At 32.3% G+C, this 21,031-nt stretch overlaps 1 protein-coding gene across 3 annotated transcripts in view; it reads left to right on the top strand.

Annotated features, from left to right (window-relative positions):
• LOC127736775 (ankyrin repeat domain-containing protein 13D-like) overlaps nucleotides 1-7,388 on the top strand; it is a 36,220-nt gene extending 28,832 nt beyond the window's left edge. For all 3 annotated transcript variants that reach the window (XM_052247367.1, XM_052247366.1, XM_052247368.1), the window contains one exon: nucleotides 192-7,388. In XM_052247367.1, coding sequence (XP_052103327.1) covers nucleotides 192-414 — 223 coding nt within the window. In that variant the 3' untranslated portion in view covers nucleotides 415-7,388. The remainder of the gene's footprint in view (nucleotides 1-191) is intronic.
• Nucleotides 7,389-21,031: the final 13,643 nt, after the last annotated feature.

The raw sequence follows: 21,031 nt of genomic DNA on the forward strand, positions 1-21,031 counted from the left end.
TTATTTGTTTCTCCAAGCATTCTAGTATTTTGAACCCTTGAAATACAATGTTTTCTCTCAATAAATGTGCAGTTTTGTGATCATCAGTTGGCAGTGCTATCTTTTTACTTGTTTTTTTAGTCAACTTATTTTAGTCAGACTATGAATTAGGTATTATTCACCATTTGATTCTATTTATATCTTGTTTGCAGAGCTATAGCAGACAGCCTAGCCATATCACAGGGTAGTAATGGATTACCCACGACAACTCAGCCGGAAATGATTAGTGTGAATGATATATCATCTGATGTAGATGAAGAACTTCGTGTAGCGTTAGAAATATCTCGTCAACAAGTGGAAGACGATGCAAATCGACGGAAACAAGAAGAGGAACAACTAGAAATGATTCTGAAATTGTCTATAACTGAAAAGTAATATGTGTCTTGAACATCGCCCTTTGTGAATGGTTAAAACATCTTCTTCATGAAGATCTTTTGCAACTGATAAAATAATATAATCTATCATATGAAAAATCACATAACCTATCATAAGAAATTGCTTCAAGAAGACATTAAGGATCATTTTTTTTACATTTTTGGTAAAAACTTCAGTATAATGAAACATTATTGCTTAGCTTTTGAAATATCTTCTTTGTTAAAAGTTAATTGTTACAAATTAGCGTGTATCAAGGAAAGTAAAAATAAGTTTTATGTGGACAAAGACTAGAAGAATGTGGATGAAGACCAGAAGAATGTGGACGAAGACAAGAAAAAAAGTATCATTAGTCAAGGAAATATTAATAACTTAATAGAACTACGATATTTTGTTGCAAATCTATGTTGTTATTCAAGTTTAACAAGGTTTTTGAATTTTCATTTATAAACTGTAAATTGAGAAAAATGTAAAAATTAGCAGTGAATGACTATAAATTGCAACCAGTGAATGTAGGTCATAGGTTCTTTTGTCTATCATTGATTATTTTTATCTCAAGTAAGAAATCCTTTCCTTTCAGATGTCACAATCTTACATTGTATGATTTCAGCATTTAAATGTCTTATAAAATTCTTAAGGATGTTCGCTACTCTGTTTCAAAATAACAAGCTTTTTAAAAAACTGATATAAATTGATAATATATAAATAAAGAAACTAAAAAAGCAGAAAAAAATGAAGGGTCCGTTTGCTTGTTTTTGAGATATAAGCCATTGAAAATTTGGCGGGAAAGAATTCTCTCTAGATTTATCTTTCATTTAACATTGGCACCTTTTTTCTTTTAAAAACGTTGAAAAAAAAACAAAGATTTTATAAGATTTTCAAAGATAACATTTTAAATTATATGAAATCAAATTCTGGAAAGAAAAGTAGGGGTTAATGGGCAAAAATTTTTAATGGCACTACTTGGATAAAACCAGAGGATTCTGAATATCTGGCAAAAATTCTACTACAAGAGGAGCGAACATCCTTAAAGTATATGAACATCTGTGTTACCATGGTTACAGTCCACATAAAAATCAGAATGAGAAGCACTTGGTTTTTAGAGACTAAGAAAAGATGTCCAAGGGGAGACAACTAGATAAACATCCTTTTTGCGTAATGGAAACAATAGAATATTTGTCCTTTGATCCTAGGGGTTTTTTCGTTCAAAGAAGTAACCTTATGTAGAAATTAAATGCTTGCTCTCTGGTCATAGCTGAGACAATTTAAATAATGATTCTTTTGTCCTTGGGGACAATTTACATTGGGGAACATTTAAAATAAAAATCCTTTAAAAAGAAGGGGAAAAAATATACAGATAAAAGTTATTTGATTCATAGGGAGACAAAGGTCTTTAAACTGAGAGGAGACAAATGGATGACATCTGTTGGTCTGGAGAGCATGCTCTGTCTATGGGAAAATGTGGTCTGGGAGACAATTATAATAGACAACATTATAATTTAAAAGGAAAGACAATAAAGATAAGTGTTCGTTGGAACTGTAAGCTCACAAATCTTTGCCCTGTTTTAATTATTGATCAAACATTGCGACAGGATAGGTATGACAAAAATAAAACACACATTTAAATTTTGATAGCCATATTTGAATATAGCAATTCCTGAAACCTTTATTATAAAATCTGAAATGCTTGTCCATCATTGTTCAACAATCACAAAAATTTAAAGTTTACAGATCTTTAGGAGATAATTACAATAGGCTTGATAAGATACAAGGAGAGACAGTTGTGGTACTAGGGGAGATAATTACAATAGGCTTGATTTGATACAAGGGGAGACAATTGTGGTACTAGGAGAAATAATTACAATAGGCTTGATTTGATATAAGGAGAGACAATTGTAGTACTAGGGGAGATAATTACAATAGGCTTGATTTGATACAAGGAGAGACAAATGTAGTACTAGAGGAGATAATTACAATAGGTTTGATTTGATACAAGGAGAGATGATTGTGGTACTTGGGGAGATCAACAGAATTTATAGTCCAAGGACAAAAAGGAGTAGGCTATTTATTAATACTAGCCTTCCTCTTCCAAGTTTACCTAACTTGACAAAGGGAGGTAACTGATTAAGAATTTTAAGTTGTCAGATTTATGTGATTGACATTTATTCAAAGTAAATGTTGTTATTAATATATTTGTTTAAATTAATAAAACTAGGGGTTTTTTATTGGTCATTTTCACCACAAAAAATATAAGATTGAAGTGCAATGGAAAATGGGAATGAAATTCATTCTTTTAAATATTATGATTAAAATGTATACCTACGGATGTTAATGTATTTCTACCGATGGAAATGAACATGTATTTCTACCGATGAAATGAACATGTATTTCTACTGATGTTTTTACTGATGTTAATGTATTTTTACTGATGCAAATGTATTTACAATGTACTGTAGATAAGATAAGTCTGAATTAAAATACCATAAGTAATTGGATTAATTAGTATTCATTGGGTACTAATTTTCATAATTTTCATGGATTTAATGGGTAAAATTTTCAACAAAATACAAATTCCTACGGTCTTGTCAAAACCCAAAAATCAAGTATAGACGAAAAATATTTTTTCTTCAATTTAAGAAAATTGTTACCCACAAAATAAATGAATGCACAGTATACATATTCATATTTATTTCCATCATTTAATACAGATGGAGACAGACACAAGTCACATCATCATAAGTTTTATTTACATTTACTTAATGAGATATAAATGCTTTAGTAGCTGTAGAGAAAACGAAAGTGACACGACATGACTGAAAACTCTTTATCAAAATGGAAAAAAAAAAAAGAAAAAAAAAAAGACCATGTCTAATAAAAGAAAAAAAAATGTAGTTTGACTTTGGGGAGGGGGGAATATGGGATACTAAAACACCAAGACAAAATTATAACCAAGAATATCTTGGCCAAACAGAATTTTTTAATAAACACAAAATTGGTAGTTACCTTTTTATGAAGTGCATATATAAAGGAAACATCTGTCACTGTCTGTATTTTTGGAACGTGTTAATAGCACATCATGGAATGTTATGACTGCACCTTTCTGTAATTAAGATACACTTATTGTGCACAACAAGCAATGTTATATATGTATGTGTCTGTATTTTGATACTTTGTTAATCAGCATCTTGTATTGTCAAGTTTGTATCCATTTATATTTAAAGCTTGCTTTAGATGGTGTATAACAAATGTTACAAATCCTTGAGGTAAAATGGCAGTTTATTTGTCAGTTACCACAAGAAAGGAGCATTGGAAAATTTTCATAAATTAAAAAATTATTTTATGAAATAAAAGTGAGAAAATAAATACCACAGTTTCAATATAGTACCAAAATTCTAAAAAAAAAAAACTATTTGTACTTTTGATATTAAAGTGAATCTTTGTAAATATCTTAGAAGCAATGTTGATATGAATTTAAGATGTAAGACATACACCAATTAACAATAGTCAGCATCCTCACAAAAAAAATCAGGGGGGGGGGCTGATTAGACAGGATCCTAACAACAAGAAGAAATTTAGAGGTAAACATGAAATACTCAACTTTAGACATGACCTGTATCTATACCATATATCAAGCTCTGACAAAGTAAAGAAAAGTTGAAAATATTTTACTTTATTAAAACAAAATTGTCATGTTTTTGTAGTAAAGACTAGAAAAGTACTGAATCTATTGTGTCAAATACTGAAGCAACTGTGTCAAGTACTGAATCCATAGTGTCATTACCGAATTAATTGTGTCAAGTACTGAATAGATTGTTTCTAGTATTCAATCAATTGTCAAGTACTTAATTGATTGTGTCAAGTACTGAATCCATAGTGTCATATTACTGAATGGATTGTGTCAAGTACTGAATAGATTGTTTCAAGTATTGAATCAATTGTCAAGTACTTAATTGATTGTGTCAAGTACTGAATCGAGTGTCATTGCTTGATCATTTTTGTCAATTATTGAATTGATTGTGTTAAGTACTGCATAGATTGTGCATTGTGTCAAGTTCTGAAACTATTGTGTTAAGTACTGTATCAATTGTGTCATAAGGAAAAATCAAAATGTTAGATATTGATAGGACCATAAGAAACCATTGGATTCAGCCCTAGTTTATTAACTGCAGAACAGTAGCTAATAGTCTATAAAAATACGGTACATTCAGAATAAACAAAATACAAAGATATAAATTTTAAAAATATATACTTTTAAAAAAAGACCTTAGGAATTCATTATAAAATTTGAATAACTTGAATAGTTGTTTTGAACAAAATAATTAACTAGAAATCAAACTGAAATTTGAAATTTGAAAAGAATTATATTTTGATGTCTACTGAATTTTCCTGAGGATTATTTGACATTATTTCTGTGATGTTTTGAGAGATCTATCAACATTTCTATTGGTGCTGGTATATGTGATATTTATTTCATTTCTTAATCATTTGTAATTATACTTTGTAAATGTAAATTAAGTAGATCCTGTACACTTTTTTATCGGACAACAATTATACATTACTGCTTTATATCATTCCTATATTGATATAAATATATTGTCACTAGGATTTTCTATTTCTGTCTTTTTTTGGGGGGGGGGGGAGGGGGAGGTCTAGTTACATGAAGTGTACTACTAGTGAGGAGAATATAAGGGGGCAGTCTTTTAAAAAAACCTACCTGTTTTTCAGAAATCAATGCCTTCTTTTCAGTATAGAGAATTCTTTCTATATTGTTTGTATATACATTGAAGATGTTCACGACACTTTGCATATACATCGGATAATTTTTGGTGATTTTTCACATGATGAAACTTACTAAATTTTCAGCAACATTCATGATGGAAGGTAATTTTTTTTTGTGTATTCAACTTGTAAAGTTTTCAGCACCCTCTTTTTTCCAAAAAAATGTTTAAGTGAAACTGAAGTGGAGATGCACAAGGCCACCAGGTACTAGAACTTTTTTAAACCGCTGACTGGTTAGGATGGATTGGGGAACTGAGATATTCATTGTATAACAGAATTGTGAGTGTTTGGAGGTTGGACCTATCCCCCCTTTTCTCTCAGCTATATCAGATTAGGTCATGTTAATAACCTCTAAGGACCAATCTGTAAACCTTCATGATAGTCCAGGAAAGTTAGAAGAACAGAATTGTTACAAAAGTAGTGGAGATATTTAGACAAGTAAGACTAAATAAGTCTCTCACATCCATATATAATAAATATGCATAAAGTAAACATAAGCATTCAGATGTAAATAAAAAAGATGAAATTTCTATGATGTTTATCTGATATGGATTAGTGACCTTTTAAATGTGCCATAATTAGAAAAAAATTGTGAAGTATATTCAAAGTCACCAACAAAGTATATTATTATTGTAAATTTTTGTTTATTTCTACACTATCTACGAATAATTTATACAGGTACCCTGAATTTTGGAATGTTGTTTATTTCCGCAATAAATACCAGACAGTTTATTCAAGTTACATGTACCCTGTTGATGGAATCTTTTTAATTTCTACAATAATTACTAGATAGTTTATTCAAGTTACATACAATCATACCACATCTTCTTATTTTTATATACATGTACCCTGCATGATGGAACCTTGTTAAAAGCCCTTACTAGACAATTTGTATAGATACCATGTGTAATTTAACCTTGTTAATTTCTACACTTAAGGTTAGATATTTTTCAGTTAGCTATGATATAATGTGAGGAATGCATAAACAGTAAAACTGTAGATAAATATGATTCTAAATACAGTTTTATTTCAGTACTATAATGTCTGGTTGTTTATTTCCCTGCTTATAAGACTTATGAAATTGCTGGCTTGATTTGTTGTCAACTACGTAGTGATACTTCCGTATTGTGTTGAGAGTTTTTATAAACTATAATTCCAGCAGTGTATAAATCATTGTAAGTGTCATGTATATTATTTGCAAATTGATATTGTATAAATGACCCGCAGCAAGTCACATAATGAAGCCTTTTTCATCTACAAGATATTAATTTTTAATTGATTGTTATTGGACCTGTGAAGAAAGTTGTTGTGTGCAGTGTAGGTTAAATATGCTTCATTCAAAGTAGATTGATTCTCATTTTGTCCATTCAGAATAAATAATGAATAGTCAAGCAAACTTCCATACTGCAAGAAAAGATATGTATGTAGACACACCTCCTTTTCAATAACATAAAGGGAGATAACTCCATACATACTGTGCATGCAAGAAAAAGACATTATGTAGGCACACCTTCCCCCTTTCAGTAACATAAAGGGTGATAACTTTTAACATCAGTATTATGCTTTTGTAATTGGCAGTTTTGTTCATTCTTTTTAAGCATTCTTGTGAAACAGAATTAAATTTAATCTTTGTTCCTAAGAAGCTTATGATATAATTATGAAAATGGTTGATACAAATGTAACTGTGATTTGTAAGAGTTGTGTCCCTTAACATAGGTGTTCACCTTCACCTATCTTCTTCATGCCAGTCAGTGTTTAAGGCCAGGATACATTCTTTCCATTTAACACAGTCTTTAGCTGTTTTCCTTGCTTGGAAGGAAAAACCAAACAGCAAAACTTGACCCTGCAGGTTGTAGGTTTCTCGCATGGCTAATCACCTGGCAGAGTAAAAAAAGCTGATTACGGAAACCCAAGATACATTTAATACTTAGGCCTACACCCTCCTAATTCCTGATTTATATCAAACATTAAACTGTAAACTGAAACACAAACCTGGGTCACCCTAATAAAAGGATGGACATACATGAGGATCTTTTTATATTATCTGACCTTGTATTTATTATTTTTTCTGGCAAGTAATATAGAAATATATATATAAGTATATATATTTTAAAGCCTGTGTTCTGTTTATATGATGTTAAAAATATTTTTATTTTTGTTGATTTCTGTCTGGTTGATAATAAATATACTTAAACATGGATTGTTTTTTAATTATTCCCCACGCAACGAGTTGCGGAGGGTATAATGTTTTTAACCCGTCCGTCTGTCCGTCCGTCCGTCAGACCGTCAGTCCTGTTTCTTGTCATCGCAACTCCTCTCAAACCACACAACAGAATTTCACGAAACCTTTTTAGATAATAAGATCATACTATGTAGTTGTGCATATCGACAGGAAATTACGATCTATTTTTTTTTCTAGGAGTTACGCCCCTTTGAACTTATTTACTTTAATGTACTACTGCAACAGTTTGTCATCTCAACTCCTCTGAAACCACACAACAAAATTCATGAAACTTTGTAGATAATAAGGACATACTACGTAGATGTGCATATCGACGGGAAATTACAATTCAATTTTTTTTCCAGGAGTTACGCCCCTTTGAACTTATTTGCCCAATATACTACTGCAACCTTTTGTCATCGCAACTCCTCTTAAACCACACAATAGAATTTCATGAAACCTTTTTCAGATAATAAGGACATACTACGTAGATGTGCATATCGACAGGAAATTATGATTCAATTTTTTTTCTAGGAGTTACGCCCCTTTGAATTTATTTGCTTCAAAATACCTCTGCAACAGTTTGTCATCGCAACTCCTCTGAAACCACACAACAGAATTTCATGAAACTTTGTAGATAATAAGGACATACTAGGTAGATGTGCATATCGACAGGAAATTATGATTCAATTTTTTTTCTAGGGGTTACGCCCCTTTGAACTTATTTGCCCCAATATACCTCTGCAACAGTTTGTCATCGCAACTCCTCTGAAACCACACAACAGAATTTCATGAAACTTTGTAGATAATAAGGACATACTATGTAGATGTGCATATCGACAGGAAATTATGATTCAATTTTTTTTTCTTATAGTTTTTTTTTCTTACAGTTATTTTATTTCTCCAGTGACAATGTGGGGACGTGGGGTATGTGAGCGCGCTCACTAAGGTTCTTTAATTATTTTTAAAGTATTGATCATGCTTTTCTTGTTGGATTTTAGAAAATAACACTATAATAAATATTGTGCATCCAAAGCATTTTTCTGGATAACATCCACTAGGTATGCTCAAACCTAAACATCTGAAAACCTGAGTTGTATAAATAATCAGAAACGTTTAGAGATATATGACTAAAATGGATCAGAAAAAAGAATAGCCAAATTAATCTATCAAGTAAACTTTGCCTAATGGAGTTGGTAAGTGAGTTTCTGAGTAATTTAATGTGGAGCCTGTGATTTCTGTCGCAGAAAATGAGACATAGGGATAGAGATGCCTTATGTTATGAAGTTTCTGTCTGTCATATGTCTATTGTCCTTGACCTCATTTTCATGGTTCAATGACTACTTGAAAACAAAGTTAATATTTTTTGTAATTTCATTCTTTAATATCATGAGTAATAGGATAACTATATTTGGTATGTGCGTACCTTGCAAGGTCCTCATGTCTGTCAGACAGTTTTCACTTGACCTCAATCTCATTTCATGAATCAGTGAACAAGGTTAAGCTTTCGTGGTCAAGTCCATATCTCAGATACTTATTGGGTGTATGGAAATATTTTACGATGTACATGTCAGTCTGGCAGGTTTTATTTGACATTGCCCAAATTTTAATAGTTCATTGCTCAATGTTAAGTTTTTGCGTTTTTGTCTGTTTTTCTTAAACTATAAGCAATAGGTCAACTATATTTGGTGTATGAAATGATTGTAAGGTGTTTATGTCTGTCTGGTAGTTATCATCTGACCTTGACCTCATTTTCATGGTTCATTGGTCAATGTTAAGTTTTCCTGATTAAGTTTGGTTCTTAGATACTATATGCAATAGGTCAACTTTATTTAAAGCATGGAATGATTGTAAGGTGTATATGTCTGTCTGGCAGGGTTCATCTGACCTTGACTTCATTTTCATGGTTCATTGGTCATTATAAAGTTTTCATGTAAATATAAAAAAATAAGAAGACGTGGTATGATTGCCAATGAGACAACTCGCCACCTGAGACCAAATGACAGAAAAATGATCTGGTCTGTTTCTAAATTTAGGACTATCAACATAAAAGCAATGGTCAGTAAAGCAGGCGAGACATTTCAGGGTGTCCACTCTTTGTTAATTCATCAACTGGAATTTTAGCAGAAAATTGTAATAAATCATGTCATTACCAAAATCTCTGACTTCTGAAATGTTGATACCCTATGGGACTAACAGTCTACTGAGATGATGATACCCTATGGGACTAACTGTCTACTGAGATGATACCCTATGGCACTAACAATCTACTGAGATGATGATACCCTATGGGACTGTCTACTGAGATGATGATACCCTATGGGACTAACGGTCAACTGAGATGATAATACCCTATGGGACTAACGGTCTACTGTGATGATAATACCCTATGGGACTACTGAGATGATGATACCCTATGGGACTAACAGTCTACTGAGATGATGATACCCTATGGGACTAACTGTCTACTGGAACTAACAGTCTACTGAGATGATACCCTATGGGACTAACAGTCTACTGAGATGATGATACCCTATGGGACTACCCGGTAACTGTCTACTGAGATGATAATACCCTATGGGACTAACAGTCTACTGTGATGATAATACCCTATGGGACTACTGAGATGATGATACCCAATGGGACTAACAGTCTACTGAGATGATAATACCCTATGGGACTAACAGTCTACTGAGATGATGATACCCTATGGAACTAACAGTCTACTGAGATGATAATACCCTATGGGACTAACAGTCTACTGAGATGATGATACCCTATGGAACTAACAGTCTACTGAGATGATGATACCCTATGGGACTAACTGTCTACTGAGATGATGATACCCTATGGGACTAACAGTCTACTGAGATGATGATACCCTATGGGACTAACTGTCTACTGAGATGATGATACCCTATGGGACTAACAGTCTACTGAGATGATGATTCCCTATGGGACTAACAGTCTACTGAGATGATGATTCCCTATGGGACTAACTGTCTACTGAGATGATGATTCCCTATGGGACTAACCGTCTACTGAGATGATGATACCCTATGGGACTAACAGTCTACTGAGATGATGATACCCTATGGGACTAACTGTCTACTGAGATGATGATACCCTATGGGACTAACAGTCTACTGAGATGATGATACCCTATGGGACTAACAGTCTACTGAGATGATGATACCCTATGGGACTAACTGTCTACTGAGATGATGATACCCTATGGGACTAACAGTCTACTGAGATGATGATACCCTATGGGACTAACTGTCTACTGAGATGATGATACCCTATGGGACTACTGAGATGATGATACCCTATGGGACTAACAGTCTACTGAGATGATGATACCCTATGGAACTAACAGTCTACCAGCAATACCAGAAATGAAAATAACACTTAAAAAATTGCATGCATCATAGGGCTTTTCTGGATTTACCTTTATCAGGAACTTTCAAACCTTAACATTTGTACTGAACAGTTGAAATTGAAGGGAACTTCATGCAATTTTAGTTGCTGCTGTGAATTTCAGTATTGAGACAATGACATTTTAAGATTTTTGGCTTTCATTGCCTCTGTATTAGGTTGACACATGGTTACAGATAGGTCAATCTGACAGAATTATACTGACTCAGGAACAAAGTTTGAGGTTTGTGGACTAAATTCAGAAATTAAAGGTCAAAGTCAAGGTCAGTACAATGCTTCTGCATACAAAGTTTTGCAAATTTAAATGCTACAGTAGTTGTGTACCACACACAATTGGACAATGTTTTACTATCATAGGAGTCAAAGTGACTAGACTGATAAATGACACAACCCAATCCAGAGATACATCAGCATACCAGTTTGGTCAACCTTAGTTTTACAGTAAAAAAGTTATGAACCAGCAGTGAATTGGACAAGGCTTTACTTTCGTAAGGGTCAAGGTCTGAATGACCTAATGTTGCTATATGACACACCCCAAACTCATGATGCAACTGCATACTAAGTTTGGTTAACCTAAGTTTTACAGTACAAAAGTTATGAGCTGGACAAGAATTGGTCATGGTTAAACTCTCATAGGAGTCAAAGGTCAAAGTCAGAATGACCTGACATTGATATATGACACAACCCTAGCCATTGATGCAACTGCACACCAAGCTTGGTTAACTTAAGTTTTATGGTACAAAAGTTATGCACAGGACACACAGACAGACAGAGAATATGGTGCTTCTTATATACCCCCAAACTTTGCAGGGGTTATAACAAGACACATCGAGGCTAGTTTTGGTCTTCGTCCTTATTTTGCCCAAGTACATGTATTAGTGTAAATTAAAAAGTTAACATACATAATCTTAAATTTGTCCTAACTTTACTAAGGTATAAGGTGTTGAGAAAATAAACATTCAACCAATCACCATGGCAACAAACCATGACAACATTTTGCAAAATATCTTGATTTTCCTCGTTTTACATCAACTTTTACGTATATTTTGAATTTAAAAAGTAGGTGCACACCCAAGAAACAGTTTTATATTTGGTGAGATCAGAGATTATGAACTAACAAAGCTTCCCTTAAAATTATTTTATTGTTTTTTTGGCAGCGCACGATGAAAAAAAACACATTTACATATTAAAGTTTGGTGATATCCCGACCCAATTATATTTATTTCAATGCAAAATCATAATCCTTTCATACTTATTTCTCATTTACCCGGTAAAACAAATACAATGTTTGACAACTAAAATAGACTTATTACAATTATTTTATTAGTTTTCTTTAATCAAATACAATCAATTAGATTTTAGTATATACATACATCTTATCAGAAAATGAAAGGTTATGACCCATTGATATATTACCTTGGTGAAATAGCACCCCATTGACGTTTGACATATAACAAAGTGACACATTTCAGTGTCTGTGTAAACCTTCATTTAGGCTCAGTACTGTAAGTAATAGGAGAGTTTTGTTTGGCCTATTGTATTACTGGATGGTATAAATGTCTGGTTGCAAGGGTTGGAATATACATTTATATTCCAGCCATCATACTCTAATTAGAAAAGACTCCTACAAAAGATATGCTATAAAAGGTCTACTTCATTACAAACGAGGACATTCAAAATAAGGTACTTGTACCTAATAATCAAATTAAAAAAGTCATAAAATAGTATTTATTTTAAAATCATATCAAAATCAACAATAACAAAGGCAACATATAAATATGTATACATTCTAATGTATTCCACATACAATGTGGTCACAATAATCACATGATCATAATCCTGGTATTTATATATTCCTGGTGGTAGCGCTTAACCAAACTAATCATATCTTTAATTTATTCAAATATTAACATTATATTACAGTACAAACTTTTACAGAAGTGACAAATTTTCACACCAACTTTTACAGGATGACCTTTACAACAAATTGACAGGTGAAATAAATTCTTTACTTGTGAATTTAATTTGAATTAAATTGCTATTGACAAGTTTTTAATTTGATTATATCATATCAACTCTACATGTAATTATGATTAAAAGAAAGGGTTGCATTAATTAAAGTGTAATTTGTTTTGGCAGGTTACAGCAGACATAATTTGAATGTTACTACCATTGATGACACTTTTATTAGATTAACTTTATATGTAATCATAATTCTACATGTAATCATAATAAAGTTCTGGTTAGAAAATCATATGTAATTTTTTTGTTTATACATGTAAATTGATGTAAAAAAACATCCTCCTCACAAGTCATGGTTACAGATTTATATGTTACAATGCATGTTGTTTCTGAGAAGAAGATTTTTGAAATTTCAGCCAATAAGAACACCGTCTGCCATATTGCATTTCAGATTGGTACCAAAACACTATTTCTAGTAAAAGACATACAATGAGTATTCCAATTAAGACAAGTTTCAAAAGAGAGGAAAATTGAAAATGAAAACAAATGGGATGCAAATGAGGACAAAAGCTCCAACGACCCTTTGAGTTTGGTTTTTATTTAAAACTGGAGGCTCATAAAAGAGCCTTTTCGCTCACCTGAAATTTTATTTTATTGTTGGTTTCTTATCATCTATAGTTGCAATATATATGTGCATTTATAACCATGCCTGGTATTTGCCTCCAGCTCTGAACACAATGAAGAACATTAAGATTTTTAAAATTCAGCCAATCAGAAACAAGAATTGTTGGAAGTGGCCATTTTGGAAGTTCCAAAAGGCATGAAATGAGGAACTTTTGTAGAAGATCTCCCATGCATCATTCCTGCAAAGTTACATTTCATTTGGACTTGTAGTTTCTGAGGAGATTTTTTAAATTTCATCCAATCAGCATGAAATGAGACAACATCATTCCTGCAAAGTTTGGGTTCAATTGGCCAAGTGGTATCAGGGGAGAAGATTAAAATGTGAAAGGTTGACGAAGACGGAATTAAAGTGATAAGAAAAGCTCCCATGACCTTTTGGGTCAGGCGAGTTAAAAAAACGAGTCGGTCTTTATAACAACAAAATGATCTCAAGATAAAAGACACTTGAACCTTTAATCTTGTTATTGAAAAGACTAAGTTTTCTTGACAAACAATCATGGACAACATGTAAACTGTTTTATTTATTGTCTGGCCTGTGATGTAGTAGCTAAGGAGATACATAGGGGTAACACTTTCCATCTTTGCGATACTTTTTGGTTAACCCAAATGTTAAAGGGTATTTTTATTCTTGAATAACTTTATGTTAACTTAACATTTTAGCAGACAATTTTCACCTTTTTTTTTGGTTAACCCTAGTGTTAAGGTTTTTTTGTTATCTTGAATAAATATATCAAACCTTCATACAATTTCATTAAGGTAAAAAATATTGTATCTATACAAAAAGTTTGAGAATAATTTTTGATTTTTGTTTTTGTTTTGGCAGAGAATTTGAATTTAGTTTTTTATTGCAAATTGTACTAGGTTGACTGTAATGCTTTTTAAAACTAGAATAACTGCATAGAACAGGTGTATAATTTCACTAATTTTAAACCGATGCTACTTTAGGCTCAAAATATTGGACCTTTATATCAATTTTGAAATTTTTTTTTTCCATTTTGGCCAAGAATTTGGTTAAACCTTTGGTTTAAGTTTTGTGAGGGAAAACAATTCTTCAAATCTTTATACATTTTGTACAATCTCATAAAACTTCAGACGAAGCATTTTTACAGTTGTATAAATGTATTGACAGGAATTTTTTTCTGAATTTCAGACAATTTGAAAATGTATTAGTGATAATGCAGATCTAAATAAAATTTTAAAAAATTTTGCATTGACTACTGACTATTGATAGGTGGAAAGCAGGCGAGACACAGGGATCCCTATGAACTTAGGAATTAATTTTCAATGATTTCAAACTAAAACTTTTGTTCAATAACCCTTTACTTTCAGTTCCTGGATGGTTTGGTTTTGGTATTTGGGTGTTAAGTGCCATTTTCAACAGTATTTCAGTTATATCATGGCGACCAGTTTAATAGGCAGAGGAAGCCGGAGTGTGCGGAGAGAACAGCGACATTGTGCAAATAACTGGTAAACTTTATCATACGAGTGTGAATCGAGTGCACCTTTTTTGTAATTGTACAAAGCCATGCACGAACTCACACCTCAGCAGTGATAAGCTAGAGAGATCTGTTAGATAGAAGTTACCAACTACCTAGGCCTCTCGCCTACTCAAGCCTGAGTTCCTGAATGAATTGCCGACATAAAACTTATATCAACATTGTTCAATGTACATGTTATGTGCCATTGGATTAATGAGCTAATAGTACTATTATGTGCATTATGAGAAGTTGAAATACTATCATGAAAGAATGGAGGATTCCAGTGGTTGAAGCATCTTGCTCGGAGAGCTTATCCAAGGAAAACTGGAAAAATTCATTACAGCTGACTTTCCACTTTAAAACAATGAATTTTGAAACCCTTTTTTTTGCTCTCAAAATCTGCTTCCAGTTTTGCCATTTCCAGTTTAACGACTGTAGTTTTAAAAATTTGGGATCTGCATGTGGGTTAAGGATTTTTTCATAAATGATGTACTTAATTCAACATTGACCTGAACTCTGAATATCAATGTACATGTACATTACTGTGAAAACTTGACCAGAGGAAGACTATTGTATAATAGCTGGTTACTGGGATTTATATAAACAGAAAAAAACTTTATACAGTCAAGGGAAACTCAATAATATTCTTGTGAAAATAACAACATACAATTACGTCCAACTTAAAACATGTAGGTACATGTATTGCACTAACAAAGAATATGAATTTCAACACAAAGCGAGTAAAGAAACTACATTTATTTCAAGATTCCATCTTAATGTCATCCATGAAGCAGTTATATGTAAAAGGTAGGAAAATGTGAGCGTGTGTTTAACACATGAATAGCCCATGCTGCAGTATAGTTTGTGCAATTTAACTGGAAACGGCTACATATTGTCAGTTGACTGTATTCTATCTTAATGTCACCCATCAAGCAGTTATTTGCAAAAGGTAGGAAAATGTGAGCGTGTGTTTAACACATGAATAGCCCCTGCTGCACTATAGTGTTGTGCAATTTAACTATAATAGGCTACATATTGTCAGTTTACTGTATTTTTATTTTATATATGTACCAGGGGTCCAATAGTTACCCCTATGGTGGAAATTTATTGCATTTTGTCAGGGTTTGACACTAATATCCGCTGTCCTTAATTCACCTGAAATTTATCCGTAATACCTTGGTTTCACTGGTAGTCCTTTGAACTTTTCATGGCCATTACTATATTAGACAGGTCTATTTAGCTAACAGCAGGACTTGTTAATGTTCTTTAGGCTACTGCCTACTTTCATGTTAGGGCCAAACTCTGAACATTGGCCATGTTGTTGATATCATTCTTAAATCTCATTGGTACAAAAATACATGTAGCTGTACACTTGTATTACAAATGTACTTGCCCCAAACACTGACCTACACAAACACTGAAATAAGCAATTTTTCTAAGTATTCATATACAAGATTTCCAATTAAAATAAAATTTTGATCTAACATCTTTACCATGTTTTCAATTTTACTTTTGAAGTGTGTAGCCCTTGATACTGCTTCATTGTAGCAATCTTTTAAATATTCAAGGGCATTATAGAAAGATTAACAGAGTTTAGGTGAGCTAGTATCACTCACATGTAGAACTCTTATCAAGTGCAGTTTTAGTGAAAAAAAATGGTTTACTTGAAAAACTCATCTTTGCTTCTAGGATAACAAGATGATCTACACAGGAACCAAATGTACCAAACTTGGTTCCAGTTCACCCTCTACTGGGTCAGCAACCAAATGTTTTCATTGTCTATATATTAAACATAACGTAATAGTAACAAACGCACACAACTTTGTGGTGACCTTGTATTTAAATCAAGCACAACATATACAATTTTACATTCAGCACAATCATATTACAGTTGAACATTACATTACAGTTTTATGTGTTTGGTTCTTAGATTTTCTAGACATGATTATAGCAAGTGGTATTCACCTTAACTTTTATGTGTTGCATACATTTCATATTTGATACCAATTAATCAAGTTTGATTTAGATATTATTTTCATCAAAGAACAACTAATTTGAAAGGTATCTTTAATAAAGAAAAAAGATAATTTTATAAATGAGAACCATTTTGTAAAGATATTTATGCAAACTGGCAGAACACTGGTCATACTGATATGCAACAAGCCTGAAATTATGCAACATTTTTACCCATTTTGGCCCTAAATATTCAAAAATACAAGGTCTGTTCATCATATTTAGTCCTAAATGGGAAATAAAACTCATCTATATAATTTCTATGAAAACATGATGAAGCAATGGCCAACATTTTTGGTTTTTGACCAGCACCAAAAACAAACTAGAGGCTCTAGAGAGCCAGTATCGATCACCTGATTAACAGATGACTACAAAACAATTTATATATTGCCTAGAGCTGTCATCAGTTAAGTTCAATTTGGTCAAATGGTTTATTTGAAGATTATTTTTCATTCAACCAATCACAGGCCATGGTGGCCATCTTGGATGACAGGCCCCCTAATCGGATACAATTCTGAAATGGGACCATCTATGGAGTTTCAGATAAGTTTGGTTCAATTTGGCTAAGGGGTTTATTTTAAGAAGATTTCTTTTCATTCAATCAAGTTTGGTTCCAATTGGCCCAGTGGTTTCAGAGGAGAAGATTAAAATGTTAAAAGTTAGCGGACGGACAGATGACAGATGCAAAGTGATGGCAAAAGCTCACCCCGGCTTTTAGCCAGGAGATCTAAAAATGAAATTTGTCAAATAATTAGACAGTCGAATATTTAGAGATTTTATGGTACAAATTCATATATTTTTATGAAGCAAATTAAGAATGATAAGATAAATTTTGCTTTCATATATATATACAAAAAAATTCATTCATCATAACACAATGCAAGTGGGGGAAAAACGATTTCCTGAAAAAAATATATATTACTTTCAAGCATCTTTGATTAAAAATATAATAAGTTTATAAACTAGAGGCTCTAAAGAGCCTGTGTCGCTCACCTTGGTCTATGTGCATATTTAACAAAGGACACTCTCCAACATTGTAGACGAGAATAGAACTCATGACAAAAATCGCTGTTTTGTTGATCTTGTAATGCTGATCATTTAGTTTATTTAGTTTATCTCTATCTTCTTTAGTTTTTGCTCAAAACACAAAAGAGGGTAAAAAAAATCCTCATTTAAAGGCAATCACTCCTTTAAAGAGTTACAGTCTAATAACTATATCGACAATATTAGTTAGTAGATCTTGCCTTGCTGATCATTTTTGTGATTTAAAGTGTCTTTTTGTCTGTTATAATTTTTATCATATAAGGCAAAACGCAAAAAAAATTGTAAAAATCGTCTTTAAAGGGCAATAACTCCAAGAAGGAGTCGTCGGATGATTTCCACCATGTTTATCTTAATTGTAGACCTTGTCTTGCTGATCATTTTTGCTTGTTTAAGTTTCTATCTATCTATTACAATTTTTAAGATATAAGGCAAAAACTCAAAAATTGGTAAAAATCGTCATCAAAGGGCAAAAATTCTAATAAGGAGTCGACTGACGATATCGACCATTAGACTTATTTGAAGAACTTGTCTTGCTGATCATTTTTGCAATTTAAAGTTTCTCTCTATTATAATTGTCAAAAATCCGGTTAAAAATGAAAAAAATGGTAAAATTTGTCATTTAAGGCCAACAACTCCTATAAGAAGTCGTCTGACAGTTTTGATGTATACATGTATTAGCAATTGGTAGAGCTCAACATTCTAAACATTTTTGCTCCAGTCAGATTTTCTCTATTTATAACGGTTTTCAAAACAATAGACAAAACTTGCATTTTACCCCTATGCTCTTTTTTTAGCCATGTCATCTTGGTTGGCAGGCAGGGTCATCGGACACATTTTTTAAACTAGATACCCCAATGATGATTGTGGCCAAGTTTGGTTAAATTTGGCCCAGTAGTTTCAGAGGAGAAGATTTTTGTAAAAGTGAACGACGACAGACGATGACGACGGACGCCAAGTGATGAGAAAAGCTCACTTGGCCCTGTGGGCCAAGTGAGCTAAAAATGTTCATGGAAAATAAGAGATCTGCAAATAAAAATAATCCAAAAAAGTAGAAAAAAACAATATACAGATACAAAAAATATGTATAATAATACAAGTTCATTGTATATAATATATACAATTAACAATTATAATTAGATATAACAATATAAGCAACAAACATGAGACATTGTCAGCATATAATGTGACAGATATCATAATAGACATATGAAAATAACATTAATAATAAAAATACATTATAAGTACTCTTGAATATTTTTTCCCTTTATTATTTGTATGTCCGGCAGTGCACCTCGTGTTCACATGAGCACAACTATCATTTAAGATTTATAAGGTTAAGATATATAGTTTGTTCATCTGCAGGAGACACCAAGGGACGATTCTTATGGATATACTGTTATAATAGCTGCAACAGCAATCTTCCTCGTGTCAAAAGCAGATGAACAAGTAAATCATAAACCAAAAAAAATTTTGAACATACTTAAATTATTATCTGTAAAGATTGATATTTGTTCATCTGCAGGAGACACCAAGGGACGGTGCTCTAGGATATACTGTTGATTGCAATAGGCAGTAACAGCAATCCTCCGCATGTCAGAAGCAGATGAACAAAATAAATAGAGAAATTGAATCTGGTCAATTTACAAATAAATTAATAAATAACAACAATTGCTAATTATGTGAAACATGTCAGATAAATCTGCTATTTGCAGTGTTTATTCAGGAATATACACAACTCTTTCAACACAGTAGAGTTCTCACAAGACAGCAACCATAGTAATTTCTCTTGGGAATTTAAGTTTATGAAATTAGGACATGATTCCGAAATAATGTGATATAAGTGCTGTCTGTCTTCTGTATATTTTGTGCAATAAAAGAGAAAATGAACTTCATCTTCAATATTACCCGAGTTACACTGCTGACATAGTCTAAGGTGTGGAGGAGTACCCTGGTATCGTCCTATTTCAATCTGCAAATGGTGAGATGACACCCTAAATTTTGTTAATGATCTCCTAAGCTCAAAAATGCTTATAATATTTAGATACTTTTCGAAACCATAATTAGTCTTAAATTTTACATAGGTGCGGAGCTTCCCTTCTGAATTCTTGATCAGTTGATCTTTCCAAATTTTTATACATGTCTCTTTCAATTCTTTCCTCATGGTATTTTTTGAAATATTTTTCCCATCATTTAGGTTTGCAAACCCAGGAATAGTTTTTAAAATTTGTTGGAGAGAGCCATACCATGATGATTTCTGCTGAGAAAATAAAGTTTTTGAATGCTGGTATGCATCTTGTAATAAAGGAAACGAGTCTAAATTTTCTAGTCAAAGCAAATAATTCAAAATAGATTTGACTAAGTCAAAGTAAGAAACCGACCAAGTTCAGATAAGGCTGCAAAATTTGTGTTTTTTTTTTTAGTGCACACCCAGGATAAATTTACAAAATTTACTGTGTAGCTTTTCACAAGTTAAATTCAAATAAATTTTATCTAATGTTACCTGAATTCCAGATCTAAATTTTGCTACAAAGGGATTAAATGAGCTCCAAATTTCACTTCCATAAAGAAGAATAGGCTTAATAGTATGATCAAAAACATGTATACTAGTTTTTAAGCTAGGATTTAAATTAAAGATAATAAGTCTTTTCTAAGTTTAAAATATGCTTTTAAAGCTTTCTTGTATAATTCATTCTGAGCACAGGAGAATGTACCTGAAGCACTAAAATACACACCTAGATATTTGCATGCAAATATAAAAGGTAAACAAAAATATTAACATCTAAAAATGCATGTAAAATATACAAATTAAGAGAGAATACAGTAAAAATTATTCCAATCTAAATAAACCTAAGAAGACTTGTTTTAGTGGTTTAGGGGTGGGGATCTCAACTTATTTAGAAATAATCATAATCCACTATATGAAGGGGATGGGGGGTGACCCCGGGGATACAAGCTTGCACTGAAATAAACCCTTCTTATCATCGGGAATATGAAAACACAT

This window comes from Mytilus californianus, unplaced genomic scaffold (assembly GCF_021869535.1).
Source record: "Mytilus californianus isolate M0D057914Y unplaced genomic scaffold, xbMytCali1.0.p SCAF_36, whole genome shotgun sequence".
NCBI lineage: Eukaryota > Metazoa > Mollusca > Bivalvia > Mytilida > Mytilidae > Mytilus > Mytilus californianus.